General features: G+C 40.9%; 1 protein-coding gene across 1 annotated transcript in view; it reads left to right on the plus strand.

Moving 5' to 3' along the window:
* The window catches only part of sik2b (salt-inducible kinase 2b), a 62,459-nt gene that overhangs the window by 14,861 nt on the left and 26,574 nt on the right, over positions 1-21,024 (plus strand). Inside the window, exons 4-6 of the mRNA XM_052106951.1 lie at positions 8,646-8,807; positions 17,675-17,799; positions 20,845-20,968. Of these exons, the coding sequence (XP_051962911.1) occupies positions 8,646-8,807; positions 17,675-17,799; positions 20,845-20,968 (411 nt within the window). The remainder of the gene's footprint in view (positions 1-8,645; positions 8,808-17,674; positions 17,800-20,844; positions 20,969-21,024) is intronic.

Here is a 21,024-nt window from a genome sequence, read left to right on the forward strand (position 1 = left end):
ACATGAATAATGTTCCAGGAGTGTTGGTTATTAATTTTTTTGAGACGGTACAGACATTACATTGAATCAGAATTAATTATGCTAATTTATCATGTAATGTCCAGCATCATCCAATCACTGCCAACCATATTTAACCCTTGTGCATCCTTGTGGACATTTTTGGCTTTTTCAGTTTTGTTTTTTTGATAACTTTGTCTGTGTTAATGCTAACTGCATAACATTTTCCACAGGTGTGAATTTTTATTGGAATTTTAATATTTCACCCTATTTTCTTTAAAAAAATATTTTTTTGCACTAGTTACATAAAATACTCCCTCTTAGCGTCGTTTTGGACAAAAATGGCACATTGAAACCCATTAAAACTGCGATTTTTAATCCCAGTGCCATTTAACTATAAAATTATGCAATCTTGTTTAACATGCTTTCATTATGTTGGCAAGGCTTCAAAATTTACATTTTAAATATTTTTTACCAGATCGTGCCATTTTTTCAGGTTTGGCATATCATCGCTTTTGTTGTTGTTTTCTGCTGTTTTTGGCTTATGCATATTATAGAGCCAATTAGATACATTATGAATATATAATTGTGTGAGTGTGTTGGTATGGATTTCAGAGTGTGGTTTGTATGTGTCTGAGGCTCTAATAATAAAAATAAAAAAAATTCTGTTTAGCATTTATTAAATTGAAAATAATTATAATTATTATATTTTTTATAAAAAACAACAGTGGCATTATGTAAACAAACCGGCGTTTAAAGTGTTAAAATTCTGAAAATAAATGAATGTTTGGTAATTATGATTAGAACTGATGCTGGTTAAAATATAAGTCAGTGAATGTAGAAAAAATATTATTCTATAATATTTTTATGACACTTTTTGACATGGCCATTTTTGTCCATTATGGACCTAAGTGGTAGCTTTTTATAAAATCTGATACTGCATAAGCATCAAAATGAATGTTGTTGTTAAAGTGTTAAAATTCTGAAAATAAATGAATGTTTGGTAACTATGATTAGAACTGATTCTGGTTAAAATATAAGTCAGTGAAAGTAGAAAAAATATTATTCTATAATATTTTTATGACACTTTTTGACATGGCCATTTTTGTCCATTATGGACCTAAGTGGTAGCTTTTTTTAAAATCTGATACTGCATAAAAAATATGAAAGCATCAAAATGAATGATGTTGTTAATCATTGACATATCCGAGGCTCTAATAATCAAAGAAAAAAAATTCTGCTTAGCATCTATTAAATTGAAAAGAATTACTATTTTTCATTTTTTCCTAAAAAAACAACAGTGGCATTATGTAAACAAACCAGCGTTTAAAGGGTTAAAATTCTACAAATGAATGAATGTTTGGTCATTATGATTAGAGCTGATGCTGGTTAAAAAAATTATGTCAGTGAAAGTGGAAAAAAATATAAATCTATAATATTTTTATGACAGTTTTTGGACATGGCCATTTTTGTCCATAATGAACCTATGTGTAACTTTTTTTAATTGATGCACAAGGGTTAAATTAAATTATACATTACAAATTCTGAATCTATGTACTGATTACCATTGTCCAATGTCTGCCAAACATGTTGAGTGTTCCCAACATCATCTGCTGCCTGAAACTGAATTTTTTATTGAAATTTGAAAGTTTGAATTGAATGCACTTAGCTTTGTATAGAGCAATAGGATGCTCCCTTGCTCCCTATTTAGTGAATGATGTAACCTCTAGTGTCTGTCTGCACTTGTCTCAAAACAGTTCGAAATGCAACTTATTTAAAAAAAAAAAAAAAAACTCCATATAAAGCCTCTGAAAGCAAACTTTTTTCAGCTTTTGGATGAACCCATTGATTCTCAGTGTGATAATGCACAGTAAAATATAGGATTTCTATGGGGAAATGTGCTTAAGTACACATTAGTGTCCATTGTGTTTAGCAGCATGGCGTTTTGTGATAAATTGCTAAAATTAAGAAAAAGGCATATCGGATGAAACCAGAGACTAATCTTTTGACTCAAAGAGGTTTCAATGTACAAATGGAATTATGTTTCTTACCAGATGTAGTTTTGTTGTTGTTTCTTACAAACATCGATTCTCCCAAAGACAAACGGCAGGTCGGCACAAAGTTGTTCCCTTATCGAGAGGTCTCTCCTATTGCGTTAAGTAGCTTACGCTATGGGAAAACTCCGTTTCTCGAGAAATATTGAAGTCTTTATGTAAAACGCATTGCAGCTGCACAGCAGACAGTGATGAGCGAAGCAGCTCGGTCATTGGCTGTGCTGCGGCAACTGCTCGAACCAATGACGGGGCGATTTAGAACGCGCCACCAATGGGGGCGCCCGCTTCAGCGCTCATAGCCTGCTGAAATTAGCATATGAGGGCTATATAATGAGCATCCCGTCATTCCGGTTCTTTAGATTTAATCTCCTTCAGCGAAGACCTTCTCTTCGCTGAAGGAGATTTTCACCGCAAGCGAGCCAGCTGCCCCCGTGCTGCCACCTCTGTTCGAGCCGCGCAAGAAAAAGCGCCGCTCACAGAGGCTGCCAGAGCACCCCGACTTCGGTGATGTCACGCCGGCTCAGTCCCCGCGTGCATCGCCGCTACTAGATGTCTCCCCGCAGCCGGTCCATTTCACGAGAGCGGGCCTGCACCCCTCCAACGAAGCGGTGGGTCTCGTCTCGTTCGGCGCATCGGGGGACGACAATCGAAAGGATGGCAGCCTCTCTCTTGACGCTGCATCTGACGACTGGCCGGGCTCGTTCGACCCCGCGCCATCTACAACAGCGGACATGAGCGCGGGCACCGGTATGGACTCGGAGATCGTCCGTATCCTGTCCAAGGCCGTGGAAGACCTCGGGCTCGACTGGTCTTCTCCGAAGAACCCACCACGCAGCCGGCTGGACGAGTGGTTCCTGCAGGGCGCCGGCAGGCCCCCGACAGAGACCCTCTCCTTTCTTCCCTGAGGTGCACGACGAGCTCACAAAGTCGTGGAAAGCCCCGCGACTCGGCTCGCCTAAAGCCTTCTTTCTCTTCCTCGCTCTCCTCAGTGGACGGCGCGAGAGAAAGAGGCTACGAGGCAACTCCGCCCCTAGAGGAGACTGTGGCCAACCATCTATGCCCACCCTCCACCGCTGGATGGAAGACCAGAGCTTCTCACCCATCGAAGCCGTGCAGAACCACATCAGCTCTCACCGGTCGGCAAGCATACGCCGCCGGCCAGGTCAAGGCTGCAGTCCAGCGCTTGCATTCGATGGCGGTTCTACAAGTGTTTCAAACCAAACTTCTCCGTTCTATGGACGAGTCTGGACCTGAACCTGATGCTTTTAAGGACCTGCGCACTGCTACGGACGTAGCTTTGCGAGCCACAAAGGCCACCGCCCAATCCATTGGCCGGGCCATGGCTAAATTGGTCGTCCTTGAGATGAAGGACGCGGATAAATCACCCTTCCTTGACGCGCCTGTCACTCCGAGCGGCCTGTTCGGATCTACGGTGAGAGATTTCACGGAGCGCTTCACTGCGGCACGAAAACATTCGCAAGCTATGCATCACTTCCTGCCTAAGCGCTCCAGCTCATCTCAAAAACCGCCCCAGCAGCAGCAGCGAGCCAGGGCAGAGCCACCCGTCTCCCAGCCTAAGAGCAGACCGGAGAAGGACGCTCGACGCCGCTCGCGTTCCGCTGGCCGAAGAAAGCCGCAGGAGCAACGAGGCCCTCGACCCAGAATCACCCTGAATTCGGAGCCTCGTAAGTCTTCCTAGCAGCAGGAAGGAAAAGAGGAAGTACGTGTCTCGCAGATGCCGGACTGCTTCCTCTCAAACATTCAAAACATTACCCAGTCCCCTTACAGGCGGCTGGAAATGTCTATACAGCAGTCAATGGGCCAGTCATAAAACTCGCTCACCTGCAATCAAACGCCGTTTTTATGGCGACACACAGAAATCACCAAAAGAGTCATTTTCTGCCTGTGTCACTAGGGGTTCACATGTCCACACTAAAGTGCGCATTCCCACATATCAATACTGTCCAAACAGTGCCAAACACCTCCCCAGCTCAGGCTGGATGTCCCAAACATGTAGATCGTGTGCCTATTGTCATGTATGCACCGCTACACACAAGCACTGTTCCCACAGTTATAAACACTTCCCCAGTAAAAACGGGAAGTGCTATAAGTGTAGCTGCGGTGCCTGCTGCATTGCACGCACCCCTACACACAGCTACTCACACAGTTTCAAACAGCTATGCCGCAAACATCACAGATGTAATGCGCGAGCTAAGAAACTCCCCGCTAATCGCGAAAGCTTTATGAACGTGGCGCGCGTGCCCATAATGATGAATGCACCCCCACTTCAAAACACTGTTCATGCAGTTTCAAGCACTCATGCTGTCGGCATTTCGGAAATAGCGCATGTGCCTGTACTCTCACACGCACCTCTGCACTCGGCACTCAATACAGCTGCTCAGCGCGCACCTGCGCCTCTGAGAGCTGTAGATTCTGTGTTAGCACAAAGCGATTTGCCGGTGGGGCCCATACGTCACTACGACACACCCCCAGCCGGCATTTAGCCCATATCTGTGCGAGCAGAAGCCTGGGAAAAAAAATCCCCGACATGCCGAAATGGGTTTTGAACATAATAAAACACGGATACTCACTTCAATTCGCTCGCAGACCACCCCGCTTTTCAGCGGTGGTCGAGACGAAAGTGAGGAAAGATGTGTCACATGTTCTACGCACCGAGGTGCTCAAACTGATAGAGAAGGGCGCTATAGAAACTGTTCCTCCCTCTTTGAGCGAGGCGGGTTTCTACAGCCGCTATTTTCTCGTCCCGAAAAAGGACAGTGGCCTTCGCCCCATCCTGGATCTCAGACAAAGCGTTAATGATTCGCTCGTTCAGAATGTTAACAACCAAAAATATCCTCGCGCAAGTTCGCCCCGGGGATTGGTTTCAGATCAGTGGATCTGAAAGATGCTTACTTTCACATCCCGATAGCGCCTCATCACAGGCCTTTTCTGAGATTCGCTTTCGAGGGACAGTCATACCAGTACACAGTACTACCATTCGGCCTATCATTGGCCCCCCGTACATTCACGAAATGTATGGACGCAGCACTTTCCCCCCTGAGACAGCGGGGAGTGCGGATACTGAATTACCTCGACGATTGGCTAATCATAGCACAATCAGAGGTTCAGTTAATGACACACAGATCTTGGACTATCAGCCATTTACAATGCCTGGGTCTGAGAATAAATTTTGCAAAGAGCGTGCTATCCCCCAGCCAGAATATTTCTTTTCTGGGAATAGTGCTAGACTCAGTGCAGATGACAGCGCGCCTCTCATCAGAGCTGCGCTCTCTATTCGACGCCTTGCAACGTCGTTCAAAACGGGCGCGCACGCCCCGTCAAACGATTTCAAAGAATGCTCGGCCTCATGGCCTCGGCATCAGCTGTACTCCAGCTAGGATTGTTGCACATGCGTCCTCTCCTGCGCTGGCTCAAGAGCCGCATCCCCACTCACGCGTGGCGCTCAGGCCACTTTTTGATCAGAGCGAATCACGGCTGTATAAAAGCCCTGATGCCCTGGAAAGCCATAAAATGGTATCAAACCGGCGTGAGTCTGGGCGTGAATACACGGAGAAAAATGATCACAACAGATGCCTCCAAAATAGGATGGAGGGCCCTTTACGAGGGCAGGCCTGTTTCCGGTTTTTGGTCAAACCCGGAAAAGCGCCTACATATAAACTGTCTGGAAATGAAAGCGGTCGCCTTGGCTCTCAGAGCCCTGCTTCCGTACCTGCAAAACGAACACGTCCTGGTCCGAACGGACAACATGACTGTAGTTTCAGTATATAAATCGCCAAGGTGGACTTCAGGTCGAGCTCCCTGCACTCTATGGCCAGGAGCTCATCCTATGGTCACAACACCACCTGCGCTCGCTAAGAGCAGCGCACGTGCCAGGCGTCCTGAACCAAGGAGCGGACATGCTATCCAGAGACAAAGTTCTCCCAGGAGATTGGTCTCTCCACCCTCGGACGGTTCAGTGGTTATGGCGAACCTTTGGCGAGGCAGAGGTCGACCTCTTCGCCTCCAAGGAAAACGCAGCACTGCCCTCTCTTCTTCTCAAAAGCACGGACGCGCTCGCCCAAATCTGGCCGAGCCGCCCCTTGTATGCTTTTCCCCCGATCACGATGCTGCCTCAGGTCATCAGTCGGATCAAGGAGGTGAAATGTGCAGTGCTCCTGGTAGCCCCACTCTGGAAAAACCAGACGTGGTTTCCAGAGCTGGTACAGATGATGCAATCTGCCCCATGGCCGATTCCGCTGAGGCAAGACCTCCTCGGACAGGCCAGCGGGATGATTCTTCATCCCCGCCCCGATCTGTGGGCCCTCCATGCATGGCCCCTCAACGGGTTCCCGAGAACCTCCCCAGTGGAGTTCTGAAAACCATTGCTGAGGCACGAGCCCCCTCTACGAGGCGCTTGTATGCCCAAAAGTGGAAAGTGTTCAGTGACTGGTGTGATACCAAGAGCTTGAACCCCAAAACGTGCAAGATACCGAGTGTACTTGCCTTTTTGCAGGAGCTGCTGGAGGCGGGCCGCACACCCTCCACGCACAAAGTCTATGTGGCTGCCATAGCAGCGTCACACAATCCTGATAAAGGACATTCATTGGGAAAGAACGATCTGATTGTTCGTTTCCTAAGAGGCGCTAGGAGGATGAACCCTCCTCGCCCACCTTCGGTGCCGATCTGGGACCTGGCCACGGTCCTGGACGCACTCAAAGGTGCCCCGTTCGAACCTCTCCTAGCCGTGCACCTCAAGCAGCTCTCGCTCAAAACCACGCTCTTGCTGGCACTCGCTTCAGTTAAAAGAGTAGGCGACCTGCACGCGCTGTCATCAAGCGCTGCTTGCCTGAAATTTGGACCTAACGACTGCAGAGTTGTCCTTAGGCCAAAGCACGGGTACATTCCTAAGGTGCTCTCTACACCCTTCAGAGCACAGGTGATATCTCTGGCAGCGCTATCGTCTTCAGCAGACGAGGACGACGCAAACTTACTCTGCCCGGTCAGGGCGCTCAGAGTATATTTGGAACGTTCTGCCCTGTTCAGACAGACGGAACAATTATTCGTATGCTTTGGCGGCCGAACTAAGGGTCTCGCTGTCTCAAAGCAACGAATATCGCACTGGATAGTGGATGCTATAGCGCTAGCTTATGAGGCCAAGGGCCTTCAAAGCCCCTTAGGCGTCAGAGCTCACTCTGCGAGGAGCATGGCCTCCTCGTGGGCATGGTCGAGTGGGATACCCATTCAAGATATTTGTGCGGCGGCAGGCTGGGCCTCGCCTTCGACATTTATCAGGTTTTATAACCTACAGGTCCCCTCACTACATTCCAACATTCTATCAGTCTGACTGTGGAATGAACTGGAGTATGTACATGCTGGGCATTATCTCCTCCCTTATAAGGTCCGTCTCTGACCGGCTTAGAGGGTTTATTATGCGTACCAGTACATAAAAACTCAGTACATAAGATATGTGTTTGTGTTTGTACAAGGAGCACCCCACCTTGTAGGTAAGGGCGCCCTGTCATACCCCACTAAATAGCTCGCCTCTGGCCGGCTCGGGGAACATCACTTTGCTTTAAGGCTCAGGCACCCGCCTCTGGCTTTATACAGCGAAGTCAGCACGCACGGCATTTTACATGGGGTTCCATAGGAGAGACCTCTCGATAAGGGAACGACTCGGTTACTAACGTAACCTCGGTTCCCTGAGAGAGGGAACGACTATTGCGTAAGCTGCCGTGCCTGTGCTTGGTCAGTCGCTTCAGTCGATTGAACCTAAAGAACTGGAATGACGGGATGCTCATTATATAGCCCTCATATGCTGATTTCAGCAGGCTATGAGCGCGCGAAAGCGGGGCGCGCCCCCATTGGTGGCGCGTTCTAAATCGCCCCGTCATTGGTTCGAGCAGTTGCCGCAGCAAAGCCAATGACCGAGCTGCTTCGCTCATCACTGTCTGCTGTGCAGCTGCAATGCGTTTTACATAAAGACTTCAATATTTCTCGAGAAACGGAGTTTTCCCATAGCGTAAGCTACTTACGCAATAGTCGTTCCCTCTCTCAGGGAACCGAGGTTACGTTAGTAACCGAGTCGTTTTGTCAAAAGTTTAACCCTGTACTGACAGCCCATAATATTCTGAAGATTAATCAGTTTAAATTCATTTAAATTATGTGTTGTGTGTAGAGAAGACCGAATGCAATGTCCATGCATGTGTACGTTGGGGGTCTCACAAGTTTAAAATGTATTTTTTGTCTGATAAAATGGATAAAAAATATTGATGACTCATCTTGCACTACACATATTTCTGTCCAATCCAGTGCTCTCTAGGATGAGAATGTCCATCTCCCTAATACCACCTGCAACTGAATAGCAAGTAGCAAATCATTGTTCATAGCTGTGACGTAAATCATGCCTCTTGGCTAATTAAAAAATATGGACAATAACTTTTAATGTCCAAACGTCCTGTTTTAATAGGAAATATGTCAACAAAGGAAAGAAAACTGCACTCATCATGGGTATTAATTGATTCAGGGTGAAGTTTAGGAAAGTGATTGTCTTTGTTTTCTTAATGTTTGGTTAACCCCATCTTCTTTTTTGTTCAGATTATCTAGCCAAGCATGGACGGCTGAGTGAACCAGAGGCACGGCGTAAGTTCTGGCAAATTCTATCTGCTGTCGAGTACTGTCACAATCGTAACATTGTTCACCGGGACTTGAAGGCGGAGAACCTGCTTCTAGATGGACACATGAACATCAAGATTGCTGGTAAAGGCCATCACAATTACTGTCCTTCTCGATAATTTGCATAACATAACTTATTATTTTGTATATTATGTATAATTTTGTGTATTATGTTAGGCCTATGCAGTTGTCCTTGTCAAATATGCATCCTAAATTCGTTAAGAATCACTACACTTAATTAACATGTAAAACATTACAGGTTGTAGCACCTATATAAACAAAAAAGTATCTGTCCCAAAAGTGTTAGTCAAATGGTTCTGGTACTTTTGGTTTCCCAAACAGTTCCCTACATTTTTGTAATCTTGGCATAGTACATTATAGGGTAAATGTCATGGACAATTGATTAATTCAAAGCTGCACTGCTAAGGGACTATGACGAGGGACTGCTTCGTTGTTTGAGCCATGAAAAACAGAGGCCACAGGTCTATTCTGCTGTATTCTGTACCATAGATGAAGGTCAAGGTTCACTCTTATTTGCAATTTGAGCAATCAAGAGACTAGCTCACTGATTCCAAAGTGAGCCACACTTTGAGTGTTGCAGCCATGCAAGGCTCACTGAAGAAAGTGCTTCCCAATCCCGTATGTACACACAGACAAAACACTGTCAGTTTCCCTGACACATCTACCTACTCTGTGCCCAAACTCCACTGTCACAATGTTGGTTTTTGATTTTTGGCACAGCAAATATGCACTGGCCAGTCACAGAAGGGGAGGTCCCACTAGGTCTTTTTCTTTTATACCTCACACCAATGCACTGCAGTCACTCAAAGAAAGGTCATGAGCTTTTTTATGTTACACTTCAAACATTTCTGTGCCTGTGTCATTTTGATCTAGTAGATGAACTCTAATCTTTTATACAAATATTCTGGGATCAATAAAAGTTAAGCTTAATCGACAGCATCTGTACAATGGAAGGGAATGGGGGCCCAATCAGTAAATGTTAAAATACTCACTGTATCAAAAGTATATCCACAAGAAGTGAACTATATGCATGTTAACATGATTTTAGTGAGAAAAAAATCACTTACTAACCTTTCTATGTAATGTTATAGCCAATTTTACAACTTTGTTGCCATGACAAACTAACGCTATAACCCTAAAACAACAGAAAAAAATGACAATTTAAACAACGTAACAGCTTAAATGATACACTAGTTTTAGCAGAAGAATTAATGTAAGTGCTTTTATAAAATTATAAAATTGGCATTTAAACCTTCCCAAATTTGGCCCCATTCACCTCCATTGTAAGTGTCTCACTGTAACCTTGAGTTTTGCTTTTAATCGAAATAATTTTGTTGTGGTTATAAACATTATGCTACTGATGCTGTCAACTGAGTTTCATTTATATTGAACCCGGAACGTTTTTTAAAAGTCCAAATTCACTGCAGTTCAGGAATTGTGAAAAGTGGGCGTTACCAGACTAAATGTGAGTTTGCTAAAACTAGGCTATGCCTAAATAACAATGTTGCTAGTGATTAATATTATCCTGTGGTCTGCACAACATAAGTCATGTCAGCAGAAAAGGAAAGTCTTTTCAGAGGAAGAGCAAGTTATTACAAATTGATTAAAGATTACAAAGACTAAAGAGCTAAATGTTTCTTTAGAATCATGCGCACCAATGAATCATTCACAATAAGACCAGGAACGTGCCTGGTCTTATTGTGACATTTTGGTTAAAACTTCTGAACATTATATTGTCAACTTTTGTTATTTTATTATCGTTAAGTTTCAAACACATACTAAGCACTACACTATGCTTCATTTACAGTGAATCAGTGCATCATGATTTTATGATGGAAAAAAATCAAAGTATGATGCCAGAGTGTCCAGTGATATTTGCTTCATCTGTTTTCCCATAATCCATGTTGGATTGTGCACTCTAATGGGCAAACCTGTAGGAGTGGGAGAGCTCCCAGAGGTGGATAATAATTAGATATTTTTGTACAGCCGACCTCAAACATAAATCCACAGCAATGCACAGTACTGTACATTATGCATGTCCACCAGTAGTCCATAAAAAAAAATAAAAATTTGTAATCTAGTCACTATCATGTATTTCCAAACCTGTATGACTTCTATGAAAAAGGAGATTTTCGTGATCACTTTCATTGTATGGAAGATGGGTGATTCTCGCGAAATTAGACATATGAGGTGTCATGAAACATTTCGATGATAAAAGTAAATGCTATCAAAATAAGAAGGATACAGTTATAAACATTTCTTCATGTACTATTTTGCACATGATTTTAAATGACATCATAAATACCAATTTTGTTGTTTTTTCCACATTTAAGGGGAAATTTTTCATTACCGCAACGTGTCCATGACTGGATTTGTGTTCTTTGAGATGGAAATATTTATAATTAAAAAATATAAAAAATAAAAAGCTTCAGTGCATGTTATACTGTAAACATTTACAGTAAAGAAACATGTGGTATTTGTTGATCATTGGTAAATGTAGTGACAATAATAAGGAATATAAATGTGTCCAAGACCAATTTTCTCATCCTCCGCAACAATTTTCAATCATTGTTTAAGTCCTCAAGGAACTAACATTATCAAGAAATTTTGTTGAAAGGGACATCATTGACTGTGACACTCAAGATGGCTACCAGGTAAGCAGTTCTTATTTTTTCTCTCCAAATAAAAGTTAAAATTTTGTTTGTCATAGTACCTACACAACTTTTTAGTTCTCATTACTGAAACATGAGTTTGTGAAGTTTTAAAAAATGTTGCCGTTTTAATTTTTTGATTACTATATACCCCATTATGGTCTAAATATAAAAAGAGAGGGAAAGTTTAGCTAACCCTCATTTAGCTTCCACAGTTAGCAAGAAAGTTTAAGGTCGCTCATCCTCCGCAACACCATTATCATTCACCGCAACAATTGAAGGCCTGTTGCGGTGGAGATACTCAATGTTTCGGTAATGAGAAACAGACTTATGAAGGAGGGACATGCACTATAACTCTTGCTCATTTCAATATAACTTGATATTTGCCTTAAACACTTCTTGAACAAATTGCGTAAACCTTGCAGAAATGTCACCTCCTCTGCTATAGATTTCTGCATTTTACCTGACATATGGGCAAAACATAAAAAACGCTCATGAATGAGTTACAGTTGGGGGAAAACGTGATTGGTACAAAGTAGAGGTGCACCGATTGCAATTTTCTTGGCCGATTTCGATTTCCGATTTTTTGCAAGTGTGACCTGCCGATACCGATTTTTTTCCCGATTTTCTTTCCAAGAACTGTTATTGACCACATATACAAACAAAATCTACCTTGCTTCAATGCTAAATTTTATTTTCATAATAAAATTAATTATTAAACATTACAATTTCCCCCAAACTGCACTAAGTTACAGGATCTTCTCTCGCTTAAACAACTCTCAAAATAAAGTGCTCTGTGACTGGAAAGAGGTAGAAATAACAATTAACTGCAAATGAGTTGCTTTATATAACAGATGTCATTTTCCACTATTTTTATAAATGGACATTTTTCTCTTTATTACTCGTCTAACAAAACAATTCCAAAGATCTGAAAAACTGAAGTGTCCAATACGCTCAACTTAGGTTAGATGTACAAATATCAGTTGTAAAACAGAGCACTGCTTCAGGAATGGCTTGCATACCGGTCAACACTCCCGTTTTTCCCGGGAGTCTCCCGTTTTGTTATTTCTCCCAAAAAAAACTCCCGTAAATTGTATGGCCCAAACCACGTTATATGAATAATCACATCAATATATTATTCCAAGGTGGTCCAGTTGCCATGATCACAATCTGGCAACCTACAACCCATTTGCACTGTTGATATCTGCGCAGGTAGTAGACGCGGGATGTTAAATCAAGCATCACTGGTAGATGGGAGGAGAAGAATCAGCTGGTGCTCCGGTGAAAAAACAAAATATACATGTAAATTTAACAACAGCTGGATGGAACAATTGAATTTTATATCCGAAGCCATATTGACAATGCCCACGCCTTTTGTAGTGTGTGTCGCACTGATTTTAATATCGGACACGGTGGGAAAAATTACGTTAAATCACAACGGCACAATTTGTATGTATTTAGCCTGCCTCTGCCATCCAGCACCCCCCTTCCCCTCTCCCGGATTTGTGTACCCAAATGTTGACAGATAACAGGCTGCGTATGTGACATGACACGAGATTAAACAACTCGGGCAACGCGACGTCGGAAAGTACCTCATACTCTGTATCGAGGAAATTTATCAGATTTCTGAACCCTTTGTCCTCAGCTATGGAGAACAGCTGGTCATCCAGGGCCATGAATTGCATAATTTTCCTTGTAATTGCTTTGGTCTTTTCGCTGCTCAATCCAAGGAATGATAGGAGAGGCTGCTGACTTGTGGCTGGCTCTGAGCTCTGGCTAGCTTTAGCCGCTTTCACTTTTTAGCTTCTTTTTTAAAATGGGCATTTTCAGCTGGGTGATGGTGTTATAAGTGTCTAATTAGGTTTGTTGTTCCGAAAGTTATTGTGGTGGTTCCCCCACGGTTTACTTTGGCCTTACAATTATTACACATTTCGAACTTTATATATACATCACTCACACAGTGAAGATCTCCCACGCCAATGACATGTTTACATGCGGCTGTGACGTTATTGCCTGCGCCGCTGGCAACAAAACGGACCGGCTTGGAATCGGTAAGACGTGAGGCTGACCGGCCGGTTACCGGTCCGGGCCGAGCATGCGGAAAATCGGCTAATTCCGGTCCCTGGCCTTTCGATCGGTGCTTCTCTAGTACAAAGCAGTCGTTCCAGTTGTTTGTTTTAGTTGTTTGACCAACTCATAAATCGAGTTGCTGCTATTCAAGTTCTTCACATGAAATTATTCTCAGAAAAAGGTTGTGTGGTTGAATGTCAGGACCAAAGTGTTTTAGCTAAACTAAAATCTTTTTACAAGAGCACATGATGCTGTTACATTTAAATGTTTCTCAGGACCACATGATAATATGTTACATTGAAAAAGTTCTCATGAACACATGATTATATGTTATACTAGAATGATAATATTTATACTAATGGTTGTATATTTGTTAGTACTACAGTGTAGGCTACATGACATGATTCTTTATGAGCATAACATTGTAACTTATATACACAACACTTGTTAACACAAGGCACGGTACTGTGACGATTACGATAAATGAGAAAATGAAAGTGTTCATGAAATAAATATTATTTAAAAAATTGTATGCGTTTTAAATATGTAAAATAGGGTTAGGCATCAAACCCCTTTGTCAACAGTTAATGTGTGAGCTAAATCTCATTTCCGAAACATTGATTCTCATTACCGAAATGGCATTTTCATTACCGCAACATGTATCTTTTTTTACAAATTAAGTAATAATTAGATAATCATATTTTGTTTTAAAATGTATATACATATTACACAACACTACTTATTTAAGGTCTGCTACATAACAAATGTGTATGTTATCTTTCAATTAAATAAAATAAATTGTAAATCATCACGTATGTTTCGGTAATGAGAGAAAATAATAAATATGAAAAAGTAATCTCTCCAGAGTTTTACATAGCTTTGAGTAATAAGAGTCTACTTTAACATTAGCCAAAAATACACATTTTTAACCATATATTTAATGTAATGTCATGTTGCAGTAATGATCTTTTTTTATGGACTTCATCTAAAAATGTAAACAATTATATAGGAAATATTTTTTTAAATCTTGTAAAAATAATGGTTATAGTAAGTTCAGACCTTAATCTTATATGTGCAAAAAGAAAATTGGCTTTAAGGGCATTTTAAAAATTCTGATGCTGGACACCTTCTAAATCTGGATTTCGTGAGAATCACCCAGATGCATTGAAAGTGAAGACTGAGGCTAAGTTTCTGCTTAAGGTCTCCTTTTGTGTTCCACAGAAGATAGAAAATTATATGGCATTTGAATAACATGAGGTGGAGTAAATGATAAACAGAATTCTCATTTTTGAGCGAACAATCCCTTTTAGCTTGCAACCAGATGAGATTGAGTGATTTCTGTATTAAATGTTGAGTCTCACCCCTGCGATGTCAACCAGTGGACTGCCTGGAGCATTGACGTCAATTCCCCCTGCTTGGCATTCAACCCATGAAGTGGGTCAGCTCAACTGATATGGACTCATCATACTGGCTACTTACATCACAGTGACAACACAACCCCCCGATGGCTTTTCATCTTTCTCTTCGTTTTATGAGGTCACTAAATGTCTCCTACTCTTTCACTACTCATTGGAAATGTCTGGCAAATAATCAGATTTTATATTCCATTTATAATTTCAAACCAAATGACCAAATTAATCCTTATAAATCGCAAGTGGGCGGTTGGAGCGGATTAGTTATGTAAAAGTCACAGTAATGCCTTCCCACACAGAACTAGAGGTGGGAATCTGAAAGGACCTGTCGATACGATATTATATCGATATCTGTGTTGCAATACAATATTACTGCGATTTCAAAACTGTATCTGAACGTATGAGGCCTTTAATGTCGGAGATGTATTTGATTTTTTGGCAAATGTTTGCATTTATGGAGTTGCTCAATGACTTCATAAGTGACAACTTCAAATAAGACTGATGAACTATAGAGAACAAAATGCTGTCACAAGCATCCAAAGGCGGAGACGCTATCTGCAGCGGAAAAGCACAGTAATGTGTTTGTATATCGCTGTTGGCAATTTTCTTAATTAGTTTGGTTGAAGAGAAGCCAGAACCCTTCTACATTGGGAGGCTACAAGCTTAGCATAAAATAGCATAACGTGGCTGTCCAATTGACGTTCTATGGGCGGTACACTGAGGACGAGGAGATAAGAGGTTGTTTTTTAATGGATGTCTATGGAGGAGATGCTTCAGTGTGCTAAATAAACTGTTTTTGTGAGGAAACAGCACATCACCTAATGAACTGACTGCCTGTCCACTAATCTTTAACATGTTTTACACTAAACAATCCTATTGGAAGGAACTATGTGTGGAGTTTACTATGATAAAACTGCTGTTTTAAAAGAGAAGTCAGTCAATTTTGCGTCAGGAAGGTGTCAGTTTACGGGTCTCCCCATTCATTTGTATGTTATCTGCAAACAATGACGTACTGTTAACATCCTAGTTGACCGTTGCGCTCTCTCCTATGGTAAAAGCGTGGCGGTATCTTTTTATTTTAACAATAGAATCTCTGGAGAAGCTCACTAATTTCACTATCTGACCAATTTGTTGACGTTTTTCTTTCTTCACGCCGAAACACCGGTGAATCGGGAGTAATTGCGTCATCCCCATCAAAACTTTCTTAATTCAACACGTCCTGACCTCATACGAACTGAAACCGTTAATCTTATAGCTCTGTTTACACATAACATCAATATGGAAATATATAGGTATTGCAACAACTTCTCAGAGCAAAATGTACCAGTTTCAAAAGGGTCTTATTCACACATGACCTCTTACCTGAAAATTGCAGTACATTTTATGGAAAAGGCTGTATGTGTAAAAGGGACTATTAAAGTACAGGTGGGGGGATCCTACACATCGGCACATAGACGTCAGAGTAATGCCTTCCTACACTGAGCACGCACTTGGAAACAAATAGCAGCCAACGGCTTTTAAGTAAAGTGACCCACAAGAAATATCAGATTTTTCTTTGCCTGAGAGCCATATTTGTCCATCTCACATCACTGTCTTTGACGTCAGGCAATGGTGGCCATTGTATCTAATCTGTGAGCACTTTGCAAAGCTCATCCAACCCATTAAAGCCAGAGTGAGGTGGTGCTGATGGTTTCCATCTTCAGTGTTTCCACAGCATGGTCCACGGAGCCTTATTACAGATACTGCTCAGGCTGCCCTCTGTTCCTTCATTGGCTGTTGTCAGAGTGGCGTGTTATACAACATTTGCCAGCAGAGTATGGCATGAATGCTGTGCGGCATAGTGTCAATCCCATAGGCTGTCACAGAGTGGAGCAGGCATTTTAAGTGACCTTATGTAATGTAGTCTGATCTTTTCTCGTCATTCACACAATGTTACGGCTTGTTAGTCATGGTATATATCTAGTTGTTTTATACCAATGGGGAACGGCAAGTGTGCATTTTAAACATGTTTTTTTATCGAACTGTGCTGGAAGGAGTGGATTTTTTTGCAAGTTGTGTACCGAGTGGCATGGTAATATGTTTTATATGCAGGGTAATATGCAGACATTACACCTGTAGTTCATGCGTGAACGGATTTCACACAGAAACATGATTACAGCATGCAGATGGCAGCTCCTTACTGTTTTAATTGGCGATTTTCACAAAACCCATACACATTTACTTAGCTATCTATCACTAACTAGGGCATGCCATAGACTTGTTAGAGTTGTTTTTATATAAAGCTAATTATAATTATTATAGGCCAGGGGTCAGCAACCTTTTTGACATGGAGTGCCATTCTTTAATTTCCTGGTCAATGGCTGTGCTGACAACCCCCCAGTGAAAGTGTTTTAATTAAAGAAAACCTGTCACATAAGTGATAATGTCACAAACTTGCTTATATGATTACTGATCAATCTTAAATGTTTCTTATATTATGTTTACATTTTTCAAAATCACACAGAGAGGTAATCACTAGTATGCAAGCAACGGTGAGAGAGGAGCAGTCTATTTTATTTATATGAAGTTTTTCGCACCTGTATTCCAATCTACATCTTGATGTAATCCTTCCTCACAATCTCGCAGCTTGTTTTCACCAGCTGAATGGGAGTGTGACGAGACTTGCGCTGGGTGTGCAAGAAATTATGTTAATAATAAAAAAATTTTTTACATGCCCCAAAGTTGAAATGAGATATATTCCTGATATGAAGCCTGCCCACTTCATTCTTATCTCAAATATGCCTCTTTCTCTTTGCAGATTTTGGCTTTGGAAACTTCTTCCAGCCAGGAAAGCCCCTGGCCACGTGGTGCGGTAGTCCTCCATATGCAGCCCCGGAGGTTTTTGAGGGACAGCAGTATGAGGGACCCCAGCTGGACATCTGGGTAATACAGTTCTGCAGTGATCTAATAAGCTAGTGAATCCATGAAGGTTCACACTGCAGTGTTTTTGACTGTAAATGATAAGTGAGTCTGCTGGCAGTTGTTTGTGTTACCACCTATTTAACCTTTGAGAGCTTGGCTGACGTCAAAGCGTAAACCAAACACCCTGTGGTCCATGTGATAGCGATAGAGATCAGATCATGTGAAAGCTCTCTCCCTCTGGATAAACTGCCATTAAGTGCATGTACCGGTGCATTTGCACCGTGTGACTTGGTGCATCACCACTGAACTGATCACACTTTAGGGATGGGCATTTTGGTCATTTTGTCTACTCCAGAACTATGCAATATTTTTACAGGTTTCTCACGGCCATGGAAAACTTGAATTTTAGAATTGTGATTTCCAGAACTATAAAAGTCATAATTTTTTTGCTAGCTGTGCTAAGCTGTAAAATATTGTATCTGCTAGGAATTGTTCTTTATGAGTGCAATCTCTATAAAATGATTTTTTAAATTCTTATCCAGTAATTACAAAGGACCAGAAAAGTCATGAAAATTCCTTCATCAGAAAGGGTAGGAACCCTCTTTTTTCACTGATGTGTCATATCATGCTTTCTTCAGCATCTTGCGCCATGAGAGTCACGCTGAAGATGGCATGCCATGTTAAAAATAGCATAAATATACATTAAAATAGGGATGCATGATATATCAGCGACCGATGTATTATTGAGTGATAACTGGGAAAATCTAAATATTATTTAAATATATTGCTCTGTGTGGATTATTTCAACATCTCTTCAATTTATGTTGTTTTGGGTATTGTTTTAATCTGCTGTAATGACCACATGCCATTTCCCATATTCTTTTTATGTTTCATGAGGCAATAAGCGAAAATGCGACAAAAACATGTATTTATGTTACTTGGGGCGATCATTTTAAATTATTACTTAATGAAACGTATATAGAAAGTGGGAAACAGCACATTGTTACTTGCAGAACACCATTGCTATTAAAACAAGCCCCAAAGCAACCTAACATGGTTCATAGATCTTGAAAAAATATTCACATAGTGACTCGAGATGCTAAAAACATCAGTTTGTGAGTGAAACAAATGTGCTTGATGTATTTTAAGAGTTGAGACTTTTCTAAAATTAGGACTCATGACTATTTGATCTCTATAATCTTACCTATTCTCATTATGATTGTTGTGTTCTTATTTCATAAGTTATACAGTGAAACTGTTAGAGATGAGTGCTATAACAAGCATCTGTGAATGAGACGCTCATAAGCACACATTCATAACAGACACAAACCACCACTGTACTCGCATTCTGGCTGTTATTATAAATAGCACAGAGATTAGATTTTGTGTGGTTTGTTTTGTTGTTTAATATTTGTTACATGCTGTTTATCTCCTAATTTTTATTTAATGCTTTATTATAGCTGTTAGACGTTCATTAGTCTCTCCATGACAGCGAGTCATTGTAAACACTCATATAAATGGGCACCATCAATTTCAATTTAATCAATCAATTTATTATTTATAGAGCACTATTAAAAACAACTACCGTTGACCAATGTGCTGTACAATGAAACATAAATTACCATCAGATACAATCAGCACAAAGTCACACATAATACAAAAACAGAGCAAAAACAGTGAAGCATCACGTCATAAATTGTAGGCCAAATCATATAAAAATGTTTTTAGTTTAGATTTAAAAATTGGCATTGTGGGGGCAGTTCTAATTTGACTTGGTAGGCTGTTCCAAAGTTCCAAGTTTTTTTAAATACCATACAAATTATTCATGTGTATTTTTATTTATTTCTCATTCAAATCAGCATACATCTGTAATATAGGCACATTTCTGGTTCATGTTACATCTGCCAAACCTTAAATAGCAGCAAGTCCAAATTTCAAGCTTTTAAATAACACATATTTTTCAAATGAGAAGCTTTTAATTAATTACCTTGCAGTGCCAGCTTAAATGATTAAACATTTGATCTTTTTTTAAATATTGGTTAGCGGTATCTGCCACAATGAGCTATGAATTGCTGGTTATCGTACCGGCCCAGAAATATTACCATACCTACATTAAAACAATAAATATATCATCTTATAAACATAAAATAGTAATATGCTGTAATTATTTTGAATTATTATACATGTGTCACAGACGGATGTCTTTGGCTCCCTTTTTTCAGCATCTTGTGCCATGAGCATTGTGTTTTAAGATATCATGTTAAAAATAGTCTAAATATAAGTTATTAATAAATTAACTATATTATAAATAGAAAATTGTAATATCGTAAAAAAGATTTAAAAATATTTAGTTATTGTACATAGGCAAATGTGTCAGAAGGACGTTTTTGGCCATTGCTTCTCATTTCCCCCTTTTCAGCATCTTGCACATAGAGGGACGCGTTTTAAGATTTCAAGTCATTTTAAAAAAATCACATACAAATTTGAATAAATATACTATATTCTAAACATAATATAGTAAAAATAGAATAAATATTTTTATCATTTTGCAAATGTGTCAGGTGGACGACTTTGTCTATTGCTTCATACCTTTTTTCAGCATCTTGCGCTATGACCTTAGCGTTTTAAGATTTAATAAAAAAAATAGTATATGCATAAAATAATAATTAATTTACTATTTTATGAATATTTGTCAGAAGGATGTATTTGGCCATTGCTTTGAATTTCACCTTTTTCAACATCTTGCACAGTGAGGGTCACACAATCACCGTTTCATTCAGTTGCGCTCTCTCTAGCTGTTTGAAAGGTAGATCTTGTCCTATATGAATGCCCCATGATTCTCATCAGAGTGTGTAGTGCTGTGGCTACCCCAGATTTAAAGTTTTGACACAAATTCAAGTCGGCGTGAAAAACACAGCTGGAAATGACAGCATAGAAAAATAAAAATGAAGGCCCCTTTTTGGCCTGTGTGTAGTTGTCACTGGATTTCAATCAGTGTGAAATATTTAAAAAATAAATACATTTATGCCATTAACTGATGAACTGGTGCTGTGTGTGTTCCTGCAGAGTATGGGGGTGGTCCTGTATGTACTGGTGTGTGGGGCCCTGCCCTTTGACGGCCCCTCTCTCCCCGTCCTGCGGCAGCGTGTTCTGGAGGGCCGTTTCCGTATCCCTTACTTCATGACAGAAGGTAAGACGCCACCGCCAAGAGAGGTTTTCTGGCGGCGGTTGCTGTTTTTGCATGAA

The sequence above is a fragment of the Xyrauchen texanus genome, chromosome 36 (genome assembly GCF_025860055.1).
Source record: "Xyrauchen texanus isolate HMW12.3.18 chromosome 36, RBS_HiC_50CHRs, whole genome shotgun sequence".
Classification (NCBI taxonomy): domain Eukaryota; kingdom Metazoa; phylum Chordata; class Actinopteri; order Cypriniformes; family Catostomidae; genus Xyrauchen; species Xyrauchen texanus.